This window comes from Nematolebias whitei, chromosome 1 (assembly GCF_014905685.2).
Source record: "Nematolebias whitei isolate Nwh7 chromosome 1, NemWhi1, whole genome shotgun sequence".
Lineage (NCBI taxonomy): Eukaryota > Metazoa > Chordata > Actinopteri > Cyprinodontiformes > Rivulidae > Nematolebias > Nematolebias whitei.
Window position 1 is genome coordinate 70,826,887 of NC_056498.1, and position 26,204 is coordinate 70,853,090.

A 26,204-nucleotide genomic window follows, 5' to 3' on the forward strand; every position below is an offset into this window, starting at 1 on the left:
ACCAGTCTGTCTTGTGTTTGTCTCTTACCTGTCTGTCTTGTGTTTGTCTCTCACCTGTCTGTATCTTACCTGCCTGTTTCTCACTTGGTCATCTCTGACCTGTGTGTCTCACCTGTTTGTCTCTCACATGTCTATCTTTAGAAGAGCTGTGTATGGATCAGGACAGTGAAGCATCAGAGGAGGAGGAGCTCACCTGTCAGCTCTACAGCACTCTGAGGCAACACCTGGGCAGGTGTGTTCTGTGGTTCAGATCAGGTGTTTGTAGGAAGATGAGTGTTGCTTGTGTAATTAAGTAACTGTTGTCTGTTTGCATCGATCAGTGTGTTGCCTGAAGTGTCCTCTGGCTGGTGGCAGCGCTGGAGTTGTGTTAAAGCTGGCATCCTGCCATTCCTCCGTACCGCTGCCCTTTTCTTTCACTACCTGAACTCTTCAACACCTCCTGCTGATCTGCTGGGTAAACAACAAAAACAACAACTAGGAGTTATGTCAGGGCTCAAAGCCCTCCAGTGTATGTCGCCCCTAACTTTTGTTCCCCAATTCTCCAAAGACCTGTTCAACCTCTGGCTTGTAGAATCATAGGTCTTAATCCTGATGCCTTTTTTGTGTCCCTGAGCTTGTAATAGAAATTTAAAGTTTAGTTTACTGCACAAAATATCCTGATGCATGCTCAATAATCCAGGTAGAAAAATCTAAAAAAGTTAAGTCTGGTCCTCTGGACATTCAAAAAACAAAACAAACAAAAAAAGTAGAAATGTTTCGTCTTTCATCCGAAAGACTTCTTCAGTCTGAGGTGCTGTATTCAGCTCAGTCTTATAAATAGCACCTTCTCAGAGTGGATCAACCAGTTGGTGTTGACAGTCAAAACCAGCTGCTCACAGGGTCAAGAAGAACCATCAGCCTAACGATGGATCATTAGGACACTGATGGCTGTTTACTATTCACAGAGGGCTGAGTGATACTAGCAATCACAGCATTGTAAGAGGGGGACAGTTTAACACTTCCTCATTGCATGGTCACGGAAAGAAACCGTCCTAGAATGAGTAGGAGGTGGCCGGTTGACTGTGGTATCATGATGGGTTGGAGCCCTGAGCACAGCTCAACCTGTCTGTCTCAGACAGATAATAATAATAACAATAAAGTGCTATGTGTTGTCCTCATTGTATGTTCCCGTACAAAGACGAAATTGGCTCTCTGCATTTAACTCATCCACCACCAGGTGGAGCAGTGGGCAGCTATGTAAGCGCCTGGGGAGCAATTGGGAATAGGTGTCCTGCTCAGAGACACCATGAGATGTGCATGTGATGTCATTAGAACTTCCGTAGTTTGTCACGGTGGAGCGTTTCCCACAGTGAAACACGTCACTCTACTATCAAAGAACCAGGGTTACGTTAATTAACCCAACGTTTTCTCCAAATTTCACGATCAACTAAAAACCAGTCTGTAATCTACCGTTCAGTAGCAATCAATGTAATGGGCACCCCTGCTTTAAAACTTGGAAAATAAATCAAAAGAAAATCTTGCTAGTTTCACAACGTACCACGAAAAGAAAAAAAACATTTGTCGACAACGGACGTGACCTACACCGTGTGATCCAGTACAGGGAACAGGTAGATGTAAGGCTTTTAATTGTGCAGCTTACAGTTTAGATGCAAAAACCTCATTGTTAATTATATCATACTCCTCGTGGTTTGGGATGGGAGTGTGAAGCACTGATGCAGCTTGCTTCCATGAGTTTTAACCCTAACAAATAGCTCAAAATGTTAGGATGTCAAACAGATTGTGTGTTTTGTGTAGTTGCAGGCCCTAGTCAGTGGGAGTCACTGTGCAGCTACCTCAGCCTGCCCTCCAACCTGCTGTTGCTCTACCAGAGCCACCAAACACTCCTGGAGCCTCTCATTCACAGGTAATATATCTGTAAAAACACAAGTAGTGTTCCACTTGTATGTTCCCAGGTCTCCTCCTGGGATGATCGTGTTTTTAGTTCTTCTTCCTCTTCTGTTGTGTGACGTGTTATTCTTTTATTTCCTCACTGACTTCCTAAAACCCCAGTTAGAAATTCCACATTTGGAGATTGTTTGATTTGCAAAACATAAACTATCGCAGCAGGTTCCAATACTTGATATATTTTGACGAGTGTGTGTGTGTTCAGGTGGTGCCGTCATCCAGGTGTGGTGCAGGCGCTGCAGAGGGGCAGAGTCATCGTCACTTTTCCAAGAGAGTCAAATAAACTGATAAACCTGCCAGAAGATTACAGCGTCCTGATCAACCAGGCATCCAGCTTCACGTCAGTACACCCCACCCCCCTCACACACACACACACATATACACACAAGTAAGAAGGGAAGGAAACAAGCTGCCCAACTGTGTGTTACCTGTGCAGGTGTCCGCGCTCGGGTGCAGATAAGTCCCGTGCTCCCACTCTGTGCCTGGTGTGTGGCTCCATGCTCTGCTCCCAGAGCTACTGCTGTCAGACAGAGGTGGATGGAGAGGACGTGGGAGCCTGCACCGCCCACACCTTCAACTGTGGAGCAGGTGTAGGCCTCTTCCTCAGGTGAAACACACCTGCACCTCACTGTGGCCATTTTATTTATTTACATTTTTATAGTTAAAAATCATAAACACATTCATGAAGATTTTTATATGAATTTCATATGACTTGAAATATATGTTTTTGGAGTACATCTAAAAATATATTTTTTAATTGATTTAAACAAATTGTAAAAGTTCACATTCATTAAGTTTAAAAAAAAAATTGTTTACAATAATTTAAATCAATTCAAACGTGGAAGAACTGTGGCCTTTCTGTTGGTCTTTATATGTCCTCCATGTTCATGGTTTGGTTTTCTCCCAGTACAATAACAATTCTGGCAAAATAAAAATATTTTATAAGGATTTCTAGGCTTTGTCAGAAATACTTGTGTTTATCAGCAGCGCCACAAAAAGAATTGAAAAGCACGAACAAAAATAAATGCGTGGTTGATTTTTTTCTCCATCAGACTTTCTTCAGGTTAATGGACCTGACTTTATCTCATCTGTCAGAGCTGTCGCCTCACAGCAAGATGGCCAGAGATTCACTAGATGTCAATATTTATTTGTCTCTACATGTCCCTGTGATGGACTTGTGACCTGTTCAGGGTGTCCCCCGCCTCTCTCACAGTGACTGCTGGAGATGGGCACCAGCTCGAATGGATATTTCGTATTCTGTTAATCATAGTTCTTTGAAAGAAATCTGTATCGGCCCACAAAGTCAGAATTGGTGCATCTTGAATTTAAATTACATCCGTGGACGTTCCCAGGCCAGCTGAAAGACATGCTCTCTCCAGCGTGTCCTGGGTCTTCCAGTCTCCTCCCAGTCGGACATGCCCAGAGCACCTCCCTAGGGAGGTGTCCAGGGAGCATGTCTGAACCATCTCAACTGGCTCCTGTCGATGTGGAGGAGCAGCGGTTCTACTCCACGTCTCTCCTGGATAACTGAACTTCTCACCCCATCTCTGAGGGAGAGTCAGAAGCTCGCTCCCAACCCGGAGAGGTCCATCCTCCCTTTTCTGACTGAATTTAAATGCATTTATAAATTAAAATCAGTTTAGTTTAAGGGGAAAACTGTTTTTTTTTTTTTGTTTTTTTTTTGTCTTTCTTTAATAATAAACGTGTTCAGTTTATAAAGTGTAACTTTAGAAATGGTCCGACAGAAGACAACTCCTTTCAGCAGAGGGTCGCCTCCGTCTGCTTCCTGGTTCATGTTATATGTTCTGTTTTTGATGTTTGAAAAGTCTTTGGTTCTGTCTGACTCTTTGTGTGTACATGTGTATGTGTGTGTGTGTGTGTGTGTCTCTGTGTGTGTGTGTGTGTGTGTGTGTGCAGGGTCAGAGAGAGTCAAGTGTTGTTTGTGGCAGGTAAAACAAAGGGCTGTTTCTATCCTCCACCTTACTTGGACGACTATGGAGAGACGGACCAAGGCCTCAAGTATGTATCCGTTTGTGTTTATGGCTGGTTGTTGCCATGGTAACACAGTTGGTGTATACACTTGCAGAGATGGATTAAAAATGTAGATACAAAAGTGGGACTGTGTTGATGAACTTTTTACTAGCTTTTTAGAAGCACTTTGTTTTTCCCTTGCTGCAAAGCCTCTAATCTGCTCATGTTCATGTCCAGAGGACCAGATGTAACTTTTTTAGATTTTTCTACCTGGATTATTGAGCATGCATCAGGATATGTTCATGTTCTTGTTTTGTGTAAATGTTTATAAAAATGTTAACATATTAAATGTTTTAAAGATTTAACTGACTCTAAACCTATCTTAAACCTTCATGTTGGTTTTGAGAAAAAGTGAAAATTCTGTTTTTACACTGGAGTCAAAACACAAAGTTTACAAGTTGAATTTTTAAGAATAAAGTCAAACTGTTGAGCATATAACGTTAGTGCAGTCACTGGTAAATCTGGGAAGATCTACACCTTTTCTCTGATGTTGCGGGGAAAGCTTCTCCAAACTCTGTGGGCCTTGGACCTTCTGTGCCCTCGGACCCACGAGTCAAATATTAGAGCTGATCAGTTACTGAGTCATCTGGGTTCATGATCATTGCACACCATTAGGACTCACGAGTCAGAGATCGCAGCGTGATCTACTGAAGTGAACCAGATCACTTTAGTGAGTGACTCAGATGAACCTAGGTCTAAACAGTGAAATGAATTTACCAGTTCTATCAAACATTATTCCACCTAGGTCTTCACATTTCTTGCTGAAGTATCTACTCCCAGAGAGCTTTGCCATATTAGCTTGCATGCTAGTTAGCCGATGGTTATGTTTTGTAGCAATGCTCTCAACATCTGACCATTCCATTTTGTCAAACACTTCCCTCTTATCATAATTTAATAACTGCACCATTTGTTTACTAACAGATTTTATTGTTTACAGTTGAGTAAAGTACGACCACCTGTTTGTTTAAAGGCATGAAAACATTCCACGTTTGTATGTGGGGAACCCCCTCCACATGTTTTGTAACCTGTATATTTGTTTGTTTGTTTGTTTGTTTACAGGCGGGGTAACCCTCTCCACCTATGTTTGGAGCGTTACAGGAAGATTGAGCACCTGTGGAAGCAGCATGGTATCGCTGAGGTCATAGGTCATGCCCAGGAGGCCAACCAAACACTCGTTGCTATCGACTGGCAGCACCTGTGATGGTGGACTTGCCCCGTCCACTTTTCTTAAAACTCTTCTTTACACCAATTAGCTTCTTGCAGCCGCATGCTGAGCTCAAATCAGCTTTCAGGGATTTTTTAGGGTGTTTGACTCTTTACCTTTGACATCTTTTTTCAGAGGCAATAAATGCAGCATCATCTGTTTTGAAAGCAAAGCCCCACTTACCTGTCAGATGTATCTGATGCGCTCAAATTCTTCTTTCTGACTGACTGACAGGTCAGGGGTCGTCACAGAGCATCTCCATGGCAATAGCGTTAAAAGGTGTGAAATCAAAAATGACCAGATCTGACCAATCAGCTGTGTATCTCATGGAAGTGGACAGAGCTTCTGGAAAACTTGTCTAATGTATTGATTAGGAAGCATTTGTGGGTTTTAGTTCAGTTTTAATGTTTTAACACGGTGGTTGTGTGCAACATCACTTCCTGTTTGAGTGTGTTTGGGTTCAGAGTTTGAATTTTATTTGAGTATTTTGTTTATTTCATGTTTATTTTGTTTATATGTGAAATCTTCTATAAATCAGTTAATATTGTATAAGAAGCAGAAAACCAATAAAATAAAGATTTAATGTCTCTGGTTTCTCTCTTGATTTCAGTATTCAGCCGTTGCATAAAAACAGCTGGATGTAGGTCTCACTTAAAGCTGATTCCAGATGTTTTCTAAATGTCAAAAAATATCAAAACATTTAAACTAGAACATTATCTGCAAAAATGATGAGGTCTTTAGCTGCTGCCTTATCTCCCATCATCCATCAACTTTGTTCACTGAAGCCTGGCAGAATTTCAGGACTTCTTTTGCAATAAACTAAATAAATATAAATAAACTAAGCTCAGACAGAAGCAGATTCTTATTTTCAAGGGTATTTGTGAGCTTAATTTTAAAACTGCAAATTCAAACCCTTTCCTATTTGTTATCTCCCACTGTGGAGCAAAGAGGAGGAAATTATGTGCATCCATGCATGTTGTAAGCATGGTAATTAAAAAAATAAGCCAGGTACCAATTTCCATTTTGGTGTGGTTGCATCTCGGTGTAAGAAAGGTTCCTTTTGAAAATTGGGCTATGACGTCAAACTCCCACATGTCCACCATCATTTTAACTGGTATATGTAAACCGACCAGTTCTATAATTTAAGGAACATGTACTTTATAGTTTTATTTTGCTTAGAAGTATAGTTTCCTCAAATTAATGGGGTGGTCGAAAGTTAATCTAGAGTGGCTACCCCTTGGCTCTGCCATTGCCCCTGGCCTTGGATAAATTTGCTTCCTCCACTTGACAGGATCCATCTCTTTGCGCTGCCTCCAACAAGCAAAAAAATAAATAAATGCAACTCAATATTTTTTACACAATGTAACTCCTACCCACTTGAATGTCTTGTACTAAAAACATTAAAGTTTGCATTTATTGTTCAGATTCAGTCAAAAAAACAAAAAACATCTCAAAAACGACAAACATTCACTATTAAAATCCCCTCAGCAAGAGGAGACTTTTGTCATTCAACCTTTATTTTTACAGGCTAACCTCACTGAGCCACGGGGACCCATTTACAAGAGGAACCTGTTCCAGACAGAACAACAAAACAGTAGACAATGACACCAATAAACTACAGTTAAAAAAGCAGTTAAAATAAGAGTAGTGTACAAAAAAAACATCAGGTTACCGTAAAACAGGGTGAAATACTAAAAACGAACATATTTGCTTTGATTTTTTTATTGACATTATCAAATGTTTGAAACTCCTAAAATAAATCAAGGAGGACAACTTCAGTTCCTGTTGCAAGGTGTTCCAGGTTGCATTTGTTCATGCTTTGTTTTTTTTTATTCTGAATCCAGGCAGCACGGTGGCTCAGTTGCTACAGCTGTCACCTCTCAGTGATAAGGTCGCCAGAACGAATCCCAGTTGGTGACCTTTCTGGGTGGAGTTTGCATGTTCTCTCCGTGCATGCGTGGGTTTTCTCCAGGTACTCCAGTTTCATCCCACAGATCAAAAACATGCATGTTAGGCTGATTGGTAACTCTAAATTGTCCCTAGGTGTGAGTGAGAGAGTGAATGGTTGTTTGTGTCATTTGTCTCTATGTGTCCCTGTGATGGACTTGCAACCCGTCCAGGGTGTACCTCGCCCCTCACACAGTGAGCAATCAATGTCCAGCAATGGACATGGGCACCGGCGACCCCCGTGACCCAAAATGGAAGAAGCGGGTAAAAGATAATGGATGAATGGATGGACATTCCAGTTTCCTCCGACAGACCAAAAACATGCATGTTAGGCTGACTGGTAACTGTCTCTAGGTGTGAGTGAGAAAGTGAATGGTTGTTTGTCTTGTTTGTCTCTATGTGTCCCTGTGATGGACTTCAGACCTGTCCAGGATGTCCGCCCCCTCTCACGCAGTGACTGCTGGACATGGGCACCAGTGACCCATGTGACCCGAAAAGGAAGAAGCTGAAGGATGGATAAATCCTGAATCCTCCTCAATATCAAAGATCACACAGCAGCCATTTAAGCAGAAACACACCAACACATATGGCATATTATATGCCCATTGACAAATTATTATACAGCTTGGGCATCAATCTAAAACAGTGGCCAGGACAAGCCAAGACCTTGTCTTTGACCTTGATTTGTAATCTTGATCTTAAAGCTGAGGTGATGAAAACATCACCTGTCTGGCACAAATGTGTTTCATTAAAGTATTCTGAGTAGAAGAAAAGTTATGTACGGATGGAGACTATATTATAAAATATTTGTCTTTCAGCAGGTGTACAGTAATAAATAGTAAGCATCAGTCAAACAGTTTGTGTAAAGTTATAAGTCAGATCAAAAAACGTCTTGACCCTTGGGTTGCAGAAGGTTCTGATTTGAGAGAAAACCACCAGTCCTATAGCAGAGACAAACCAGGTGAAAGAAGACAAATGATACCTTTAAATGGAAAAACTAGAAGAAAATGTAAGACCGTTGGAACATGAGTTCAGTAAACTACTTTGAACAAAACACTCAAATAAAAATATGGATTGGAATAATTACTATTCACTACATCCACTCCTGCCTAGTAGACATATAGACCTTAATGGAACCTTTGTGGTTGGACAGTCTGTTGTCATGGGAACAGCATGTCCTGCTGGTTGGTTGGACGTGATGGAGGGAGCGTCTTATCTTCAAACCAATTAGGAATCATTTGGGAGATTATCTGCTTCTAATCAGATCAGAACCAGCTTTAGGAGAACCAGAGGAACTCACCCCCATTTACACCTTCCTCCTTAGAGACGCTTCCAGGATTGGAACAGGTCCATTGGTTTCAGGTGGGTTTCTGCTGGAGCTTCTGCCCCCTGCAGTATGGACACCCTTGACCTGCAGTTCAGCATTGTGGGTCTAAACCCTACTGCTGCTTTCTGGACCGGATTAGAATTCTGAGGTAGTTCTGAAAGTCACCCCTAGAGTCTGTTGGACTTTTTTTTGGTGGGAATTTTCTAAGCCGTCAAAATGCCGTTCCTGGCTGTGAAGTTCAACCTGCAGAAGCGGGTGAAGCTGGCTCAGGGTCTGTGGTTGCTTTACTGGCTCTCTGTCATTGTGGGAATCACAATTTTCAGCCTCGGCATCTTCTTCAAGATTGAGCTGAAGAAGAGGAGCGAGGTCATGGACGACAGTGAGAACCACTTGGTTCCAAACTTATTAATCCTGGTGGGCATTTTGGCCTGTGGCCTGAATGCCTTTGGGGGGAAGATGTGCCACGATTGTCTTGACCCCATGAAGTTCTCCAAAATGAAACCAATGCTGAAGCCCTTCATGCTGATGAGCTGTGGCTTCAACGTTTTGCTGCTGCTCGTGGCACTGCTCTGCTTCCTCATGCAGTTCTCTGTGTACCTGACACTGGCTGAGGGCCTGAGGAATGCCATCCGCTTCTACAAAGACACGGACACGCCAGGACGCTGCTTCATGAAGAGGACGTTGGACATGACACAAATCGAATTCCGCTGCTGTGGAAACAACAACTTCAGGGACTGGTTTGAGGTGCAGTGGATCAGCAACCGGTACCTGGACATGAACAACGATGTGGTCAAAGAGTGAGTATCTAAACACAGCACACAGTAAAATGTTTGTACCTGAATGCAGCATGGCATAAAGAGTCAGTTCCTGATTGCAGCATGCAGTGAGAGGTCAGAAACTGAGGCTATGTTCACAATGTAGGCAAATGTGGCACATCTCTGATTTTTTTGCCCATATATGACTCATGTCAGATCTTTTTCATGACATGATGACGTGACAATTCTGAAATCCAACCCAGGTCTTTTTCATATGAAGTACTGAATTGGATATACTGTATCTCCAATGTTTTTCAAAGCGACCAAAATCTGAACTATCGTCACATTTCATCCAACTTTTACGCCACTGAGGTAGGAATATGAGGATCACTGCAGGTATTAATAATCATGACACCAGTCATCATTGTAGTTTTCCATGCCCTAGATGATAGAGAATCTCCTGCAACACGATACCAACATCAGCATCGGGCTGTTTTGATACTAATGTGATGGGATCGATACTTGAGTTTGTTTCTACATTCAGTATGTTGCTAACATTCCAAAATACAATGCTGCTCTGGAGGAACCGTCAAGAAGCAAGATTAAATATAAACACTTGGCAAAACACGCATATCAGATAATAACTGAAATGGTTCTGATTGTACAACTTCAGAATCGATACACACATGCTAACATGTATAGTGTCCAAGTATTCATATTTACGTCATTAAAAACAGATTTATGTCAGATACACCCTTCCTGATGGAATCGGTACCATGATCTCCATGTGTGGAGCAGAGCATCTATGGTGCCTGAGGAAGGATTGGGAAGGTTTAAGGGCCTTGCTCAAAGGTCCAGAGAGGGACAGATTGGGGTGGAGGTTGGTACTTCATCTTTCCCACCCACAATTTGATGTAATGGTCAGGGGATTCATATCAGCAAACTCCCAATCACAGGCTTGCCTCTTCTAACACTGCACCACAACTCCGCCTTTATTTTCTTCTGTAAACAGTACAGATTTTCTTATGTTGATTTGAGTCACCTCAGAATTGTAAATGGTTCACAGTGGAGCCAGATGGAGGTGAAATTTCATCGATAATGTAACAGACCACTCAAAAAAATTAGATTTGACAGACAAATCTGAATTGAGCATTCAGACCTCAGTGTGAACATAGCCTGAGTGCCTGAAGGTAGCACACAGCAAAAAGTCTGTACTTGAACACAGCATGCTGGAAGTGACAAGCTGGAGAGTACCTGATCACTGTACACAAATGGTGAAAGGTAAGAAAGTGAATACCTGCATGCAACACCCAACAAAAGTTTTTTACCTGAACACAGCATGCAGTAAAAGGACAGAGTGAGTACCTAAACGTAGCACACAGTGACAGATCAATGAATAAATTTGAGTGCAGCAGGCAGAAAAGAGCCAGTACTTGAAAACGTCATGCATTGACAAGTAGCGAGTGAGTACCTCAACACAGCATACAGCAAATACCTAGTACATAATTGTAGCATGCAGTGACAAGTCAAAATTGAGTACCTGAATGCAGCACTAGGTGGCAGGTCATAGTAAATTCCTGAATAGAGTTTGCAGAAAAATATGATCACCTTATACACCACACAGTATCAGGTCAAAGACTGAGTACAGCGGTGGTGGGATGCATCACAAACAATGATGAGTCCAGCTACAGGCAAGAGGTGGGACACCTGGAGAGCTGGTGCAAAGAGAATAACCTTCACATCAATGTGAAGAAGACAAAGGAGATGATTGTGGACTTCAGAAGGAACAAAAACATCTACACCCCCCTGAACATAAGAGGATCTGCGGTGGAAGTGGTCTCCAGCTACAAGTACTTGGGTGTACACATGAATGACAACCTCAGCTGGAGCAACAACACCACCAGCCTGATCAAGAAAGCTCATCAGAGACTCTACTTCCTCAGACGGCTGAGGCGAGCTGGTCTGGGAAGCTCAGTCCTCACCTCCTTCTACAGGTGTGCAGTGGAGAGCATCCTGTGCTCCAGCATCAACGTGTGGCATGGAGGCTGCACAGCTGCAGAAAGAAAAGCTTTGCAGAGAGTGGTGAAGGCTGCACAGAAGTCTGTCGGAATCAGCCTCCCCACCATCACCATACCATACCAATTTATTTATAAAGCACTTTAAACAGTGACAAAGCACACCAAAGTGCTGTACAGGGACAAACAGAACAAGCACATAGCAACAGATTACATAACAGGACACCAAAAACGTAGAAACCAACAAAAACAGTAATGGATAACAACAACAACTGCAACTGCAACATAACAGACATCTACACTTCCAGATGCAGGAAGAGGGCCACCTGCATCATGAAGGACCCCACTCACCCAGCACACACACTTTTTGCCCCACTCCCCTCAGGAAGGAGGTTAAGGAGCATTAAGTGTAGAACCACTAGACTGAGGAACAGCTTCTACCCTGAGGCTGTTAGACTCATGAATCTCTAACTAGAATAATCACTGTGAAAAACCATATCATGTTGCTGCTGATCTGTTTCAGTGTTGATGTGTTCATGCGTGCACATCTGCTCACAGACTCATGTTCATGTTTGTGCTGATGTTCAATGTTTTATGTTATGAGTGCTTAGTGTATATTTAGTTGATGTTTTTCTTAGTTCATATCTTAGATGTTATTACTGTTTTTCTTACACATTTTATTGTTGGATGTAACTGGGACCCTGTGTACATAATTTCGCTCCACCACATGTACCACATGAGGTGCGAATGACAATAAAGAAACTCTGACTCTGACTCTGAGTACCTGAATGCAGCGCACTTGTGGTGACAAGTAGAGGATTGAAAACCTGAACACAGCATGCAGTGGCTGCTAAATGAGTAAGTACCTGAACACAGCACTCAGTAAAAAGTCAAACAGTGATTACCTGAGCACAGCACATTGTTACAGAGTTAAAGAGTATGCACCTAAATGCAGCATGCAATGGCCAGTGAGAAACTGAGTACCTGCACGCAATCTGCAATGACAGGTCAAAGAGTGAGTACCTAAATGCAGCACACAGTGAGAGATTAAACACAGTATCTGACAGACCAAAGAGTGAAGAGAGTAGGCTTCATTGTAATGCGGAAAACAAAAGGATTAACTAGATGACAAATTATTGCTTTTGTAAAATCTGAGATTGTTTTTGTTAAGTGGTTTTAAAATAACGCCCTTACACTTTTATTTTGGTAAGTGGAAGTTGGGAGGTCAATAAGAGTTAAATATGGTGACAACCGCCTAAAGAGAAGTCCGAGTGGGCGTACTTATTATCCACCCGCTCAAGGAGAGCTGTGGAACTCCAACCAACCCTTAGCAGTTTTCCATACGCACCACTTATATTTGCCTAAACTAAGCTCTGTTTTTAGGAAATGGTTTGAGCTGCTGACCAAATCTCCTAATACAAAGATGGCTACATGCCCTGACCACAAACATATCAAGAGATGTTCTGATGGGGTTACCATTCCCCAGGAGATTGAGCAAATAATGATTCTATGCCAAATAATGGTAAGATTTTAATAAAATATGTTCCAGCATGCCAGTCCCACCTCCACCTTGAAGCTATCTGTCACTTTTTCAGGGCACGTCACTACTGTCCTCCTGTACTCATACATGTCCTGTACCTGTCTAACATCATTGCCACTCCAGATTTCCTCATATACTGCCACAGCTCTTCAGCACCCTAACATATGCTTTAACTGAATCTACAAAGACACTGTGAAGTTCTTTCTGATCCTCTCTGTACTTCTCCATCAGCACCTTAAAAGTAAAACAAATATCTGTGGCACTCTTTCTTTGCATGAAAGCATACTGCTGCATACAAAAAAAAATGCAAAAAAAAAAAAAACAGGTCTCTCTTGAAAATGAGTTCTCGTGGCTCAATGAGACTAACCTGGATAAATAAAGGCTAAATGAAAAAATAAAAAATAAAAAAATACTGCTGCATACAAATAGTCACTTCTTATCTAAGTCTAGCTTTCACAATTATCTCCCAGATAATTAAATAAATGGGAATAAGCGTGCAATAGGAGAATTTGAGAAATAAAATAAATATAAACATAATTGGAAGTTTGGAACTATGGATCTTCATGAGTTCCACACTTTAAGGACATAGATAAAGTTGGGCTTCTATGTAATGATTCTGTTTGTTGGAGTAGATTTCTCCTGTGGTTAGTGTTGAGTGGATAAAAAAAAACAAAAAAAAACTTTCAACTCGACAATCAGCTGATGATGAGCACAAACAACACATAATCTTGATGGAAACCCGAAGCCATTCAACCCCCACTTGTAGGTTACAATCTTTCCGACTGATAGTTGCTTTGCTTCTAGTGTGATCTTGTGGTCAAGAAAATTTGATTTTTCTATTTAAAGTTTTTTGTCATTAGGTCTAAGGTGTTTTACCATACCTATTCTTTTGAGGATTTGTGAGTTTAAGGCTCTACTTTGATAAGGATAAGGGTTTTTACCTTCTTAATATTTTGTTTAGCCTATGTTTTGGTCGTCTGAAGCTTCTCTAACTTTTTTGTTTTAGTTAGTGTGGCTTGATCTGGTTTTGGTGAACCCACTTAAAGACAGGTTCTTTCTGACCTTTGCTGATCTTGATATGGCACACAACTGGGGACAGTTTGTCCGTTATCAGATGTGGTCCGTTCCACCTTAGTAAAAGGTTGCGGGCAAGCGTTCTGGTTTGGGAAGCTTTTTGGCCAGTGACTGGGGCAAAGATGTAGTGCCAGACCTTCTCCCCCACTTGAAGTGCTTCATGGGAGACTTTGTGGTCTTAGTAGGCTTTGCATCCTTCAGTCATTTCGTTAAGTCGTTTTTGAGCAAAAGCTGAGGTGGTTTTCAGTTGTTGGTTGTAGAACTTCAGAAAATGTCTGTCTAGATCTGAGGTTCAGGATTCAATCAGGTACAGAGGTGTCCAGAGGAACGGTTGTCAGTGACCACACAACATTATTTATGGTGTCCACCCGAACACCAAGTCAAACTATTATGTCACAGCCCATGTATACCAAGTGTGGACAGTTTGGGACCACAAGAAATGAGTGAGTCAGTTCTCTATGATTTCATTTAAGCGTGAGGGTACAAATACCCACAGCTTTTAAGGCACAAGACGATCTTAAATCATTTAAGAAATGAAAAGTATTTCTAACCATTTGGAGGTTAGTGTTTTTGCACTAAGTCCTCATAGGTCTTGGCTGATGGCGAACTTGTCAGTCCAAGGAGACAATAAAAAATTGCTCACCTGAGATTCCTGAACCTCAATACCTTTTACCACTTGTGGGAGGTAACATCCACTGGATTGTGATTGACTCAGTGAACACAAGAAGGTGTCATGTTGGACTAGTGTTAGCTCCAACAGTCGATCAGGTGTGGCTGACATTACCATGGTTTGAGGTAGGATCTCATTTTCCTGAGGTTTGTTAGGTTGGGAGATGTTTGTTTCATCAGAATTATTTAGTGTGACACACTGAGAGATTACTTCAGGAGAGAAAGTTATGGGTAACGGTTGGCGTACTTGTGCCAACACTTTGAGATTTTTAAAATTAATCAAAGGTTGAAACCAGTTTAAAAGATCTTGTCCTATTAGAAAAGGGATTGATTCCAGTTGTGACACATATACAGGTTATATAAGGGTCATTGGACCAATCTGAAGTTCAATCAGGGCCACCTTGAATAAGGTGGTTTCTTCAGGAGAGTACAGTTGCACCTCCAAAGAACAGGTCTGAAGGATCAAGTCCTTGCCAGCACTATTTGCTGCTAACCATAGTTTTTTCGACAGTGTGGCAGATATTAAAGTGATGTCAACTCCCGTGTCCAGGAGAGCATCATGAGACACGACCTGTTTCAGGGTCAATGAAAGCTAAAACTTTCTTGCTATCCTTTTTTCAGTAAGGTCACACAAAAATGTGTGTACCGGAGGTTTTATTTGGATCCTGGAGTCATCGTTTTCAAAAGAAGGATCCTCAGCAGTCGTTTCGACTGTTAAAACAGCACTTGTTATGTTTGACTGGTCAGTTTCTGTTACTGGACCAGACATGTCAATATCTGAGGTCTCTACCTCAGCTACAGGAGAGGTGTCACAATCTGCAGCCACAAATGGAGGTTTCAACTCCTTAGCTTGTGGTTCCAACGGCTCGTTGATAAATCAGCCTTCTTAGACCTTTCCTGTTTGCGCAACTCCTCCAAAATATATCTAATCATTTATCATCTCTTTGAGACCTTTACCGTCTTCATCTTCTTGAGGCTCTGACTCTCTCTCATCTTTCCAGAATGCCTTTGACCTGGTAAACGTGGTTCTCTTTCAGGTATGCAGTGACAGTTCGTAAACTGATGGTTTTGCCTTCTGTCAGGTTGAATCATAACCTGAAAATTTGCCATTATAATTGGGAGAGCGCCTACCTTCCTGATAATCTTTGTTGTATTTTCAGTAGACAGAGCTTGGATAACCGTGGTCTCTCCAAGAGTCTGAGTACCTGTTTGGATTTTTCCCTGATGAGAGTTTTCCGGCTGAAAATGCTGTTGCGTTTTCTTGGACTTGGGGGATGGAGTGACAAATTTGACTCGGTGTGAGTCCGAATTTGCTTGTGTTCCTTCAAGTTCCAGCAGTAGAAAACATGTGTTTACAGCTAGGACTGTTGGTTCATTTGGCTTGGACTGTATCACCTTTTGAAAGGCTAGAGACACCCATTCAGGTCTCTCTTGTAAATGAGTCCCCAAGGCTCAATGGGATTAACATGTCTAAATAAAAGTTGAATGAATGAATTCACATAATTGTTAGATTGTGGCTGTTCATGTGTTAGCCATTACACCAAGTTGATTGCTAACCAAATGATTGAGATTTTGAATGAAGAGAGTTTTAAAATTAACATCATCTTCCATTCCCTGATAATTATTAGACCCAAAATAAGCATTTAGGAGTCTGTGATAATAGTTATTCGATGGCTCTTGTTTATCTTGTCTGGTGTTTAGAGCGCAAGTCAGACCTGACTGTACTGTTTCATCAGAAAATTCTCTTTCTAGAGATTGGTGTAGCAAACCCAGGTCTGCCCATAAAAGAACTGGTTGATGGTCCATAAACTTAGTTACCTCTCTGCTAGCCGTTGACTTAATTAAATATATGTAGTCCTGAACTGTACCTTCAGAAAATCTTCTTAGGTAAAACTTTATCATCAAGATAGGCTTAAATGTCATTTTGACCACCTGGTATGGGATCAAAACATTTAATGTTCCTGGCAATTTTGTCCAATTCATGATCTGATGGACCATGCTGGGCTTGAGTCCTCATTTGGCTTGAGGACGGTTCAGTCTTCACAACAGTTGTTGTTACCAGAAGTTGTCTCCAACCTACCAGGGGAGACAGAATTCTGTAGGTGTACGCACCTGAGGGTCCTCCTTGTTCTTGGTCATTAACTCAAGCTGGATAGGACCGTAAAGAGGATCCACTTACCAGAGGAGGTGTGTGGGCGGTCCCTGTAGGAAGGTTGTTCAGGGGATCTTCTTACCGGAGGAGGTGTGTGGAGGTCCCTGAAAGAAAGTTGTGAACTTAGAACTGGATGTTCTCTAGCTGTTAGGGTTTTAACCTGTTCCTCTAGCTCAGAGAGTTGGTTTCTCAGGGTTTGCATCTCTCGCTGTTTATCAGCCACACTATTAAAATATGTGGTATTGTATGCTTGAGCTTGTTCTAGTTGATTTTAAGCTTCTTGGAGTTCTGTATACATTATTGAGGCTTCTTCCTTTTCTCGTATGAGTTTATTTTGGAGTGATGTTATTGCCTGCAAATCAGCTTCATGTTTTGAGCTTACATCTAGAAATGTCTTATTGAGTATATCAAAATATTCTCTTTTAGTAGCTAATTCAGCTTCTAAATTGTCTTTTGCATGAGGTAATGAGGTGTTTTCTCTTTCCAGCTCTTTTTTGTCATCCTTTAGATTATGTAGCTTTTGCTTCCTAGTTTTAATTTGTCTGACTCTTTTTTTTAAGAGTGTTTGAACTAATTCAAGCTTCTTTGTCACCACTCCTGCTAGCATAGCTAACATTGTTGAGGTTGTATGGCCCATAGGCTTCTCATCAATCATTTGTTTAGCTAAATCTATCATCATTTGTTCCAACTATGTGGAGTTTTTTCCTTGAATCAGACTCATAATCTGAGGTCATATATGTCATTAAATATTCCAAAGCCTCTTCTAGGCTTGAAAAATTAGTTTCCATCCTGTATTCTTCAAACTCACTAGAATCTGGTGAGGAGGCGCAGGAGCGGTGGGCCCAGAATGGTCCTTCAAGAGGGGTTACTGCGCATGTACAACTTTTAACGAGAGTCTATGGGCAAAGATTTTAGCGCCCCAGGGTGAAAATATGTCATCACTCAGCGACAACGTTGAACGAACAACTTTACTCATCATTAACTATAAAATATTTCTCTTACACAACTAAAAAATATACATATATTTCAACATATTTTTATTTTATTATTTCGTGTAATTATTTATGTCTAATTCAATGTAATGTGGTGAGTGGTGTAAGTGGTGGGGCAGCACCCTAGTGCCCTCCAGTCCCCGGCAGTGGTCAGCCGCCACTGCTTGATATTTGTATCATGATCTATGGTTGTGGTTGTTGAGCCCATAATCAGGCAGACAGTGGAGACTTGGAAGTAAAATAATGTATTCATTTATTTTACTAAACAAAGCAAAATGCTGATGGGGCAGCAAAATCTCACATGAAGGAAGGAGACGATGAAAGGAGCAGACAGAATATGAATGGCTTTGACAGTATTCCGGCAGCCCGGAAACTGTCCTGAATGAGGCAAGAGTTCAGGTGGGCAGCCCAAAAACTGTCCTGAAAGAGACAAGAGTTCAGGCGGGTGGCCCAAAGATCATCTAGAACAAGGCAAGAGTTTTGGTGGGTGGCCAGGAGACTGTCCATTTTTGAGCACGAGTGGCGTCTACCTGGAGCCTTTCTGGCTCAGGCTGATGAGAGGTGAAGAAACCACTGAGGCGGCTGTGGCTGCAGGCAAAGAGACCACTGGAGAGATTGCGCTACAGGAGAAGAGATCACTAGAAAGAATGTGGTTGCAGGAGAAGAGACCATTGGAGAAACAGTGGTTGAAGGCAAGGAGACCACTGGAGAGACCACAGCTGCAGGCAGAGAGACCATTGAAAAGACTGTGGCTGCAGGCAGAGACCACTGGAGAGACCGTGGCTGCAAGTTAAGAGACCACTGGAGAAACTGTGACTGCAGGCAAAGAGACCACTGGAGAGGCTGCCACAGCAGGCAAACCAGCGATGACAGGTGCAGCAGATGAACCAGCATTGAGAGTTGCAGTAGGTGAACCAGCAATGAGACCTGCAGTAGGCGAACCAGTGATGAAACCTGCAACAGGCAAACTAGAGATTGAGAGCTGCAGGCGGTGGCGAGTTTGTCAAGGGGTCTGAAGTTGGTGAGTCAGATGAGGGTGCTACAGCTAGTGAGTCAAACAAGGGGACTGCAGCTGGAGATGGGACCAGAAGAACTGCAGCTGGCAATCGGACCAGCAGATCTGTGACTGGAGACGGGACCAGCAGATGTGTGACTGGAGATGGAGCCAGCAGATTTGATGGGCCCAGCAGATCTGCGGCTGGAGATGCGACCAGAAGATCTCGAGTTCAAGGCTCTTTATTGTCATTTGCATCACATGTGGTGCATGAGGTGGAACAAAATTGTGTACTTAAGGTCCCAGTTACTCCCAAAAATAGCACAAATATAAAGTATAGTAATAGAAACAATATATAAGGATCTTCTTCTTTTTGACTTGACTCCATCTCCAAAGATCATGAAGGGTGTCCATGACTGCCGGCCCTCTGGTGGCTGATGAGACCGATCCTGGAGTGGCAGCCTCGACCACAGTAGCTACAGATGAATGTGAATGGTTGGTCAGGGGTGGGAGTGGGTGCTCTGTTCTTTCTCCTCCTCTGCTTGTCCTCCAGGCTGGTGTGTCTTTCTGTCTCAAAGAAGCCTACTGCCTCATGGATGGTTGACCACCAGGCATCTTGGCCATTGGTGAGTGCGGACCGGTTTTGGGGGTTGATATGGCTAGTGTTCAGGGAGGCCTTCATGAGGTCTTTGGAGCATTTCTGTGGTGCCCCTCTCTTGCGCCACCCAGAGGATAGCTTGCCATACAACACAATCTTTGGTAGGCGGTGGTCCTCCATCCTGGACATGTGCCCTTTCCAACATAGGCAAGCCTTGAGCAACATTGACTCGATACTGGTGATCTTCGCCTGCTGGAGGACCTTCACATTGGTAACGAAGCCATTCTAGTGAATATTGAGGACGGAGCGGAGACAACATTGGTGGAAGTGCTCGAGGAGCTGTATTTAATGGCGGTAGGTGATCCATGATTTGGAGCTGTACAGGAGGGTGGTCACTACAGTGACTCTGTACACACTGATCTTGGTCCTCGTCTTTAGGTCTTTGTTTGACCACACTCTCTTGTGGAGTCTGCCAAAGGCACTGCTCGCTTTGGCCAATCTGCTGTTGATCTCTTTGTCGATTTTAGTGTCTGAGGAGATGATGCACCCAAGGTAGGTGAACAGCTGGACAGCTTTCAGCTACGTCTTGCTGATTTGTTGTGAGGGGTTGGTACTGCTCACCGGGTGCTGACTGGTGTAGCACCTCTCTCTTCTTCAGATTGACTTCCAGGCCAAAATACTGGGCAGCATTTGCAAAGCTGGACATGATACACTCCATGGTTGGTTCCGTGTGGGCTACGAGAGTAGCATTATTGCTGCTTCATCGTCTTGATGTGGGCCAGCAAGTGCCTCAGATATAGTGGATATATATGCCATTGTCAATGTCTTGATCTTCAGTGGCCTGCTTGAGCATCATGCTGAAAAAGATGGAGAACAGTGTTGGCACGAGGACGCAGCCCTGTTTGATGCAATTGGTGATGGAGAAGAGCTCTGACAGCTCTCCGCTGACCTTGATTTGGCCGAGCTGGTTATTGTGTAGCTGGATGACCATGTTCATGATTTTTGGGGGGAAGCCTAACTTTTTTAGTATCGTCCAGAGGCCTCATCTGCTCACAGTGTCGAAAGCCTTGATTAGGTTGATGAAGGTTGCATACAGGCCCTGTCCGAGACACTTCTCCTGTAGCGGCTGGAGGACAAATGTCATGTCAGCTGTGCCTCTGTTTGATCTGAATCTACACTGGCTTTCTGGGATATGTTCTTCAATTACTGTAGGTCTATTGAGGAGGATTCTTGCAAGAATCTTGCCTGTGATAGAGAGCAGAGTTATTCCCCATTTATTGGAGCAGTGAGACTTCTCTCCCTTGTTTTTATAGAGGGTAATAATGACTGTATTGCAAAGATTGTGGGGGAGCTTGCCTGGCTTACAGTAGGCAGTGAAGAAGGTGTGAAGTCTTGCATAGAGAGAGGAACTTCCTTGCTACCAGATCTTTGATGGGATGCCATCAATCCCGGCTGCATTTCCTATCTTCAGCTGCTTTATTGCTGTTTCAGTTTCATCAAGTGTGGGGGGCATATCGAACCCTTCTTTATCTTGTTGCTAAGGATAAGGTCAAGCACTTTTGTTTGGACTATGCAGCTGACGCTGAAGAGGGCTGAATAGTGCTCAAACTATCGGCTCAGGATTGAGGTCCTATCAGCAAGGAATGTGTTCCGGTCCACACTGTGCAAGGAGCCCTTCTAGTCACCACTGTCTGCACATCATTGAGTTTTCTCAGCAAAGTTTATCCACTATTTGTTCTGGAAATCTCAAAATGTACACTGGAAATTGCTGCAGGCATAATAGAAGGCCAGTTTCTTCTCTGGGCATGATGGCTGAGTGAAATGGGCTTGGTGGGCTGACTTCTTCTTTGCCAGAAGGTCTTGGAGTTCTTGGATGTTCTTGTCGAGCCAATTTTGGTTCTTCTTGGATGTGTAGCCAAGAATTTCTTTTGATGCTTGTTGTTAAGATATCGAGTGTACCCAGATACAAGGATTGAGCTAAACAGAGACCAAGACTCAAATAATGATTTACAGTGTTTATTTGCAATGGTGATAGAAAAAGGCAGACGTTAGGGTTGGGGTACTGGATCACCTGGAGAGTAGAGATGGTTAAAGGTCTGGGTATGGGAGGTGAAATGTTTTGTAGCTGTTAGTCTTACGAAGAGAGTCAGGACAGGGAAGCTTGACCCAATAATATCCAACACGAAGGAGATGAATGGCAAAGGAGGGTCCAAGTAAAGAAGGGAAGTGGTGGAAGGTGTAGAGTAGCTGAAGAGGAGTAGGAGGATTGGAGGCTCACATAAGACTCGAGGCAGGTCAGGTGAATGGCAAGACCAAAACTCTGATAAGGCAGACAAAAACACAATTGATTAGAATATTGTGCTCAATACGAAGATATACTGGCTAGAACATTTCTACTGTTGGTAATCAGTGTCCCAGTGCCTTCTGAATGGTCTTTGCAGCTTTTTATACCTCTCCTGTGAGTGGTGCTGTTCATCTGCAGTTGCTGACAATTAGAGTGCTAAATGGAGAGAGGCAGGAGGCAGGACAGAACTCCTACATTAACCCTCTCTCAAGAATCGCCTCCTAGTGACCTGAACCATTTCTGTAGGTGGGACCTTAAGAACCTGGTGATGAGGCTGGGGTCTAGGCTGAATGACCTCGAGATCCATGACTGTTCTTCAAGACCGTACCCCTCCCAATCGACCAAGTACTGGAACCACCTGCATCTCACATCCAGGATACGGCAAACTATGAAGGCCGAATGGTTGCCATTGAGATGGGGGGGGGGGTAGGTCAGTAGGAGGGCACAGTGGGCTTTCGGCAATGGGTTTTAGTTGGGACATGTGGAAGGTGGGATGAATGCTCACAGGTGTGGGAACCTGGAGCCTGACTGCAGTGGGACTGATTATACAAGTAACTGGAAAGGGACCAATGAAGCGGGAAGCCAACTTACAAAGAGTGTCTTTGAGGTTGATGTTCTGAGTCGAAAGCCAAACCTTTTGTCCAACCTGGTCGGAGAGGGCCGATGAGCGGTGACGATCAGCAACCTCTTTGTTTTTGGTTGCGGTGCGAAGCAGCGCTATCATTCTCAATGTTCAAAACATATTTAACAATATTATTGATTTTGTTTATCTTATTTCTTTATATATTGTTTTTAACATTTAGGAACTTTTGTGTGAATCTTTTTATCTGTTGCTGCTGTTACACTTGAATTTCCCATCCGTGGGAAGGCTGTTTCTATTCTTTTCTATTCTTAGTTTGGTGCCAGACTCTACAACATCTCATAAAGGGATGTTGCATGGATGGGACAACTACATCACTTTCCTGACTTGGGAACAATGATGGGGTGTAGCTTAAAGAGGCCTCAAATGGGGACATACCAGTAGCTGATGACATGTGGGTGTTGTACCATACCATACCACTTTATTTATAGAGCACTTAAAACAGCGACAAGGCCAACCAAAGGGCTGTACAGACAAAACAACAGGTAACACACAAAGCAATATACAAAATGAGAAAAATCAGAATATAGACATAAAAATGATGCAGATGATGATGACAAACCAGTGTGGAGCATACAGGATCAAAACACAGATCATCTGGTGTTGAAAGCCACCAAATAGTAGTGAGTTTTTAAACGGGACTTGAAAACTGAGAGGGAGGGGACCTGTCTGACAAGCAGAGGTAACTCGTTCCAAAGTCTTGGTCCTGCTACAGAGAAGGCCCTGTCACCTCTGCGCTTAAGACGAGACGTTGTGGGCATATTCCACCCATACTAGGTGCTAGCTCCATGTGGAGGAATTGTCCTCCACCACACATCTGAGAGTGACCTCCAGTTCCTGGTTGGCACATTCAGCCTGGCCATTGGACTGCAGGTGGTATCTTGATGTCAGGCTGACAGAGGCCCCTAGAGAGTTACAAAAGTTCTTCCATACCTGAGATATGAACTGGGGTCCTCTGTCAGAAACTGTATCAGAAGGGATGCCGTGGACCCTGAAATCATGCTGGACCAACAGCTGGGCAGTCTCGAAGTCCGAGGGAAGCTGAGGCAAAGGAACAAATGTGCTACTTTAGAGAATCTGTCATTGACAGTGAGTATGGAAGTGTTACCATAAGAGGGAGGCAAACCGGTTACAAAATCCAAGGAGATGTGGGACCAGGGTTGGCTGGGGATCGGTACTGGCTGCAGTTTGCCTGTGGAGGGTTGGTTGCCACTTTTACTCCTGGCACATATGGGACAGGCAGCTATGTAGTCCTTAATATCCTCTGCCATGGAGAATCACTGTAATGCTTTGGAATTAGATAAACTTAAAACCTTAAATTGAGAATGAGTTCCAAGTACCATGTAATCAAAATAGATCAAAACAACCTCAATTGTAACAAATACCATAATTGCTGGGCTACACAACATAGCTGACTCTAAGCCGCACATTCTAAATTTAAGATAAAACATAATTTAGGACATAAATAACATGCTCAAGTTATTAAGCCACATGCATATAAGTGTAGAGAGATATGGGGTTGGATATATATTGTAAATTATCAGTTATGAGTTAAGTTCATAAGATATGCATTTATTATGCAAATAACCTCGTTGTGTGTATGGGCACCACCTTTTTTCAGAGGAAAAATCAGTCTCTAACCCCAAATTAAATGTAAACTGAAACGTGAATTATTTTCTCATGTTTAAAGGGCATCAAATCAGTTAATACACACAGATATGCATAATCACAAATTTAGTTGATTTTATGTATTTTATTACAAAAATAATAATCTGTGATATATCTGATCAAGATTATGCATAACAAACAAATTAATAACGAATAGCTTTGTATCAAATGTCTACTTGATTATTCAAATCAGTGAAACTTTAAAAAGGCAGATTTTTTGGTCTGGTTCTCTGTTTGTGAAGTAGTTAAATTGTGTCTAAATGAGCTGTAGAGTGTGTAAAGCAAGATTATTGTGATGTATGATCCCCAGAAAAGCATTAAAAGGTCTCTCTCACCAGAACGAGCTGTCAGAATGTTCCACAACTGCTTAAAATGATACCAGCAAGGCCTGAGATGCTCTGGTGACTGAGAGGCAGATTGTCTCCTCAAAAGTCACCTATCACCATTGGAGGGACGAAGGTTCGGCCACTGGCTCTGAAGTCAGCTGGGATTTATCACTCTGCAGTGCGATGGCTCTGGTTCGGTCAGGTTCTCTCGTCCTGAGACATTTGCAGAAAAGGCTGCTTCTCTCCCGTTCTCTTCCTTCCTAGGATATCTCACTAGGAGGAAGTTGAAGTGGGTTGTGTAGCAGTAGAAGAGGTGATTGCAGTTTAAGACGAAGAAGTAGTGAAGACGAAGAAGTAGTGAAACTTAACTGTCTGTGTGTTACAGATTGACTTTGGTCCACCTCTCGGAAGAGGAATGGTCCTAACTCTTTGTCATGTTTTATAAAATCTAAAGTCCATTTTCTCTGTCTGCCTTTAAAAAGTCACTCTTCTTTTAAAAAGAGAAAAAATAAGACAAATGATTATCTTAAAGAGATACTTAAAACAGACATTTTCATAAATAAACATTCAGTTCTGAAGATTTTGAAATAACATGCAACGTTCATCAAAAGGTGTCGCTGTTCATCTCCTGAAAAGAAAACATCATTGTGATCTCGTTCTTTCAGTCACAACCCAAAGCTCATGACCATAGATGAGGGTAGGAATGTAGATGGACCGGTAAATTGAGAGCTTCGCCTTTTGACTCAGCTCTCTCTTCACCAGGACAGACCGGTACAGCGCCTGCTTTACTGCGGACGCTGCACCTATCCGCCTATCGATCTCACGCTCGATTTTTCCCTCATTCGTGAACAAGACCCCGAGGTACTTAAACGCCTCCACTTGAGACAGGACCTCCTCCCCAACCTGGAGAGGGCACTCTACCCTTTTCCGGCTCAAGGCCATGGCCTTGGATTTGGAGGAACTGATCCTCATCCCGGCCACGTCACACTCAGCTGCAAACCGCTCCAGCAAAAGCTGTAGATCACGACCTGATGAAGCCAATAGGACCACATCATCTGCAAAAAACAGAGAAGCAATCCTAAGACCACCAAAACGGATCCCCTCAACACCTTGGCTGCGCCTAGAAATTCTGTCCATAAAAGTTATGAACAGAATCGTAACAAAGGGCAACCTTGGCAGAGTCCAAATCTCACTGAGAACGAACCCGACTTACTGCCAGTAATGCAGACCAAGCTCTGACGCCAGTCGTACAGGGACCTATCAAAGAGCCTGGTACCCCATACTCCAGGAGTACCCCCCACAGGGCTCCCCGAGGGACGTGGACAAACACCTTCTCCAAGTCCCCATAGCACATGTAGACTGGTTGGGCAAACTCCCACGCACCCTCCAGGACCCTGCTGAGGGTGTAGAGCTGGTCCAGTGTTCCACAACTAGGACAAAAACCACACTGCTCCTCCTGAATCCGAGGTTTGACGATCCGATGGACCCTCCTCTCCAGAACCCCCAAATAGACCTTACCAAGGAGGCTTAAGAGCATGATCCCCTTGTAGTTGGAACACACTATACGGTCCCCCTTTTTTAATAGGGGGACCACTACCCCAGTCTGCCAATCCAGGGGAACTGCCCCTGATGTCCACACAATATTGCAGAGTTGTGTAAGCCAACACAACCCCACAATATCCAAAGCCTTAAGGAACTCTGGGCGAATCTCATCCACCCCTGGGGCCCTGCCACCAAGGAGCTTTTTAACCACCTTGTTGACCTCAGCACCATAGATTGGAGAGCCTAACCCAAAGTCTCCAGGCTTCACTTCCTCCGTGGAAGACGTGCCAGTGGGATTGAGGAGGTCTTCGAAGTACTCTGCCCACCGACCCACGACATCCTGAGTTGAGGTCAGCAGCACACCACCTCCACTATAAATAGTGTTGGTGGTGTACTGCTTTCCCCCCTGAGACACTGGATGGTGGACCAGAACTGCCTCAAA

At 43.1% G+C, this 26,204-nt stretch overlaps 2 protein-coding genes across 2 annotated transcripts in view; both read left to right on the forward strand.

The window, feature by feature from the left end:
• ubr2 (ubiquitin protein ligase E3 component n-recognin 2) overlaps positions 1–5,653 on the forward strand; it is a 58,895-nt gene extending 53,242 nt beyond the window's left edge. Inside the window, 7 exon segments of the mRNA XM_037687239.1 lie at positions 142–232; positions 321–454; positions 1,795–1,903; positions 2,150–2,284; positions 2,381–2,551; positions 3,862–3,963; positions 5,035–5,653. Of these exon segments, the coding sequence (XP_037543167.1) occupies positions 142–232; positions 321–454; positions 1,795–1,903; positions 2,150–2,284; positions 2,381–2,551; positions 3,862–3,963; positions 5,035–5,176 (884 nt within the window). The 3' untranslated portion in view covers positions 5,177–5,653.
• Positions 5,654–8,669: 3,016 nt separating this feature from the next.
• The window catches only part of prph2b (peripherin 2b (retinal degeneration, slow)), a 36,273-nt gene continuing 18,738 nt past the window's right edge, over positions 8,670–26,204 (forward strand). Inside the window, exon 1 of the mRNA XM_037680483.1 lies at positions 8,670–9,250. Within this exon, the coding sequence (XP_037536411.1) occupies positions 8,670–9,250 (581 nt within the window). The remainder of the gene's footprint in view (positions 9,251–26,204) is intronic.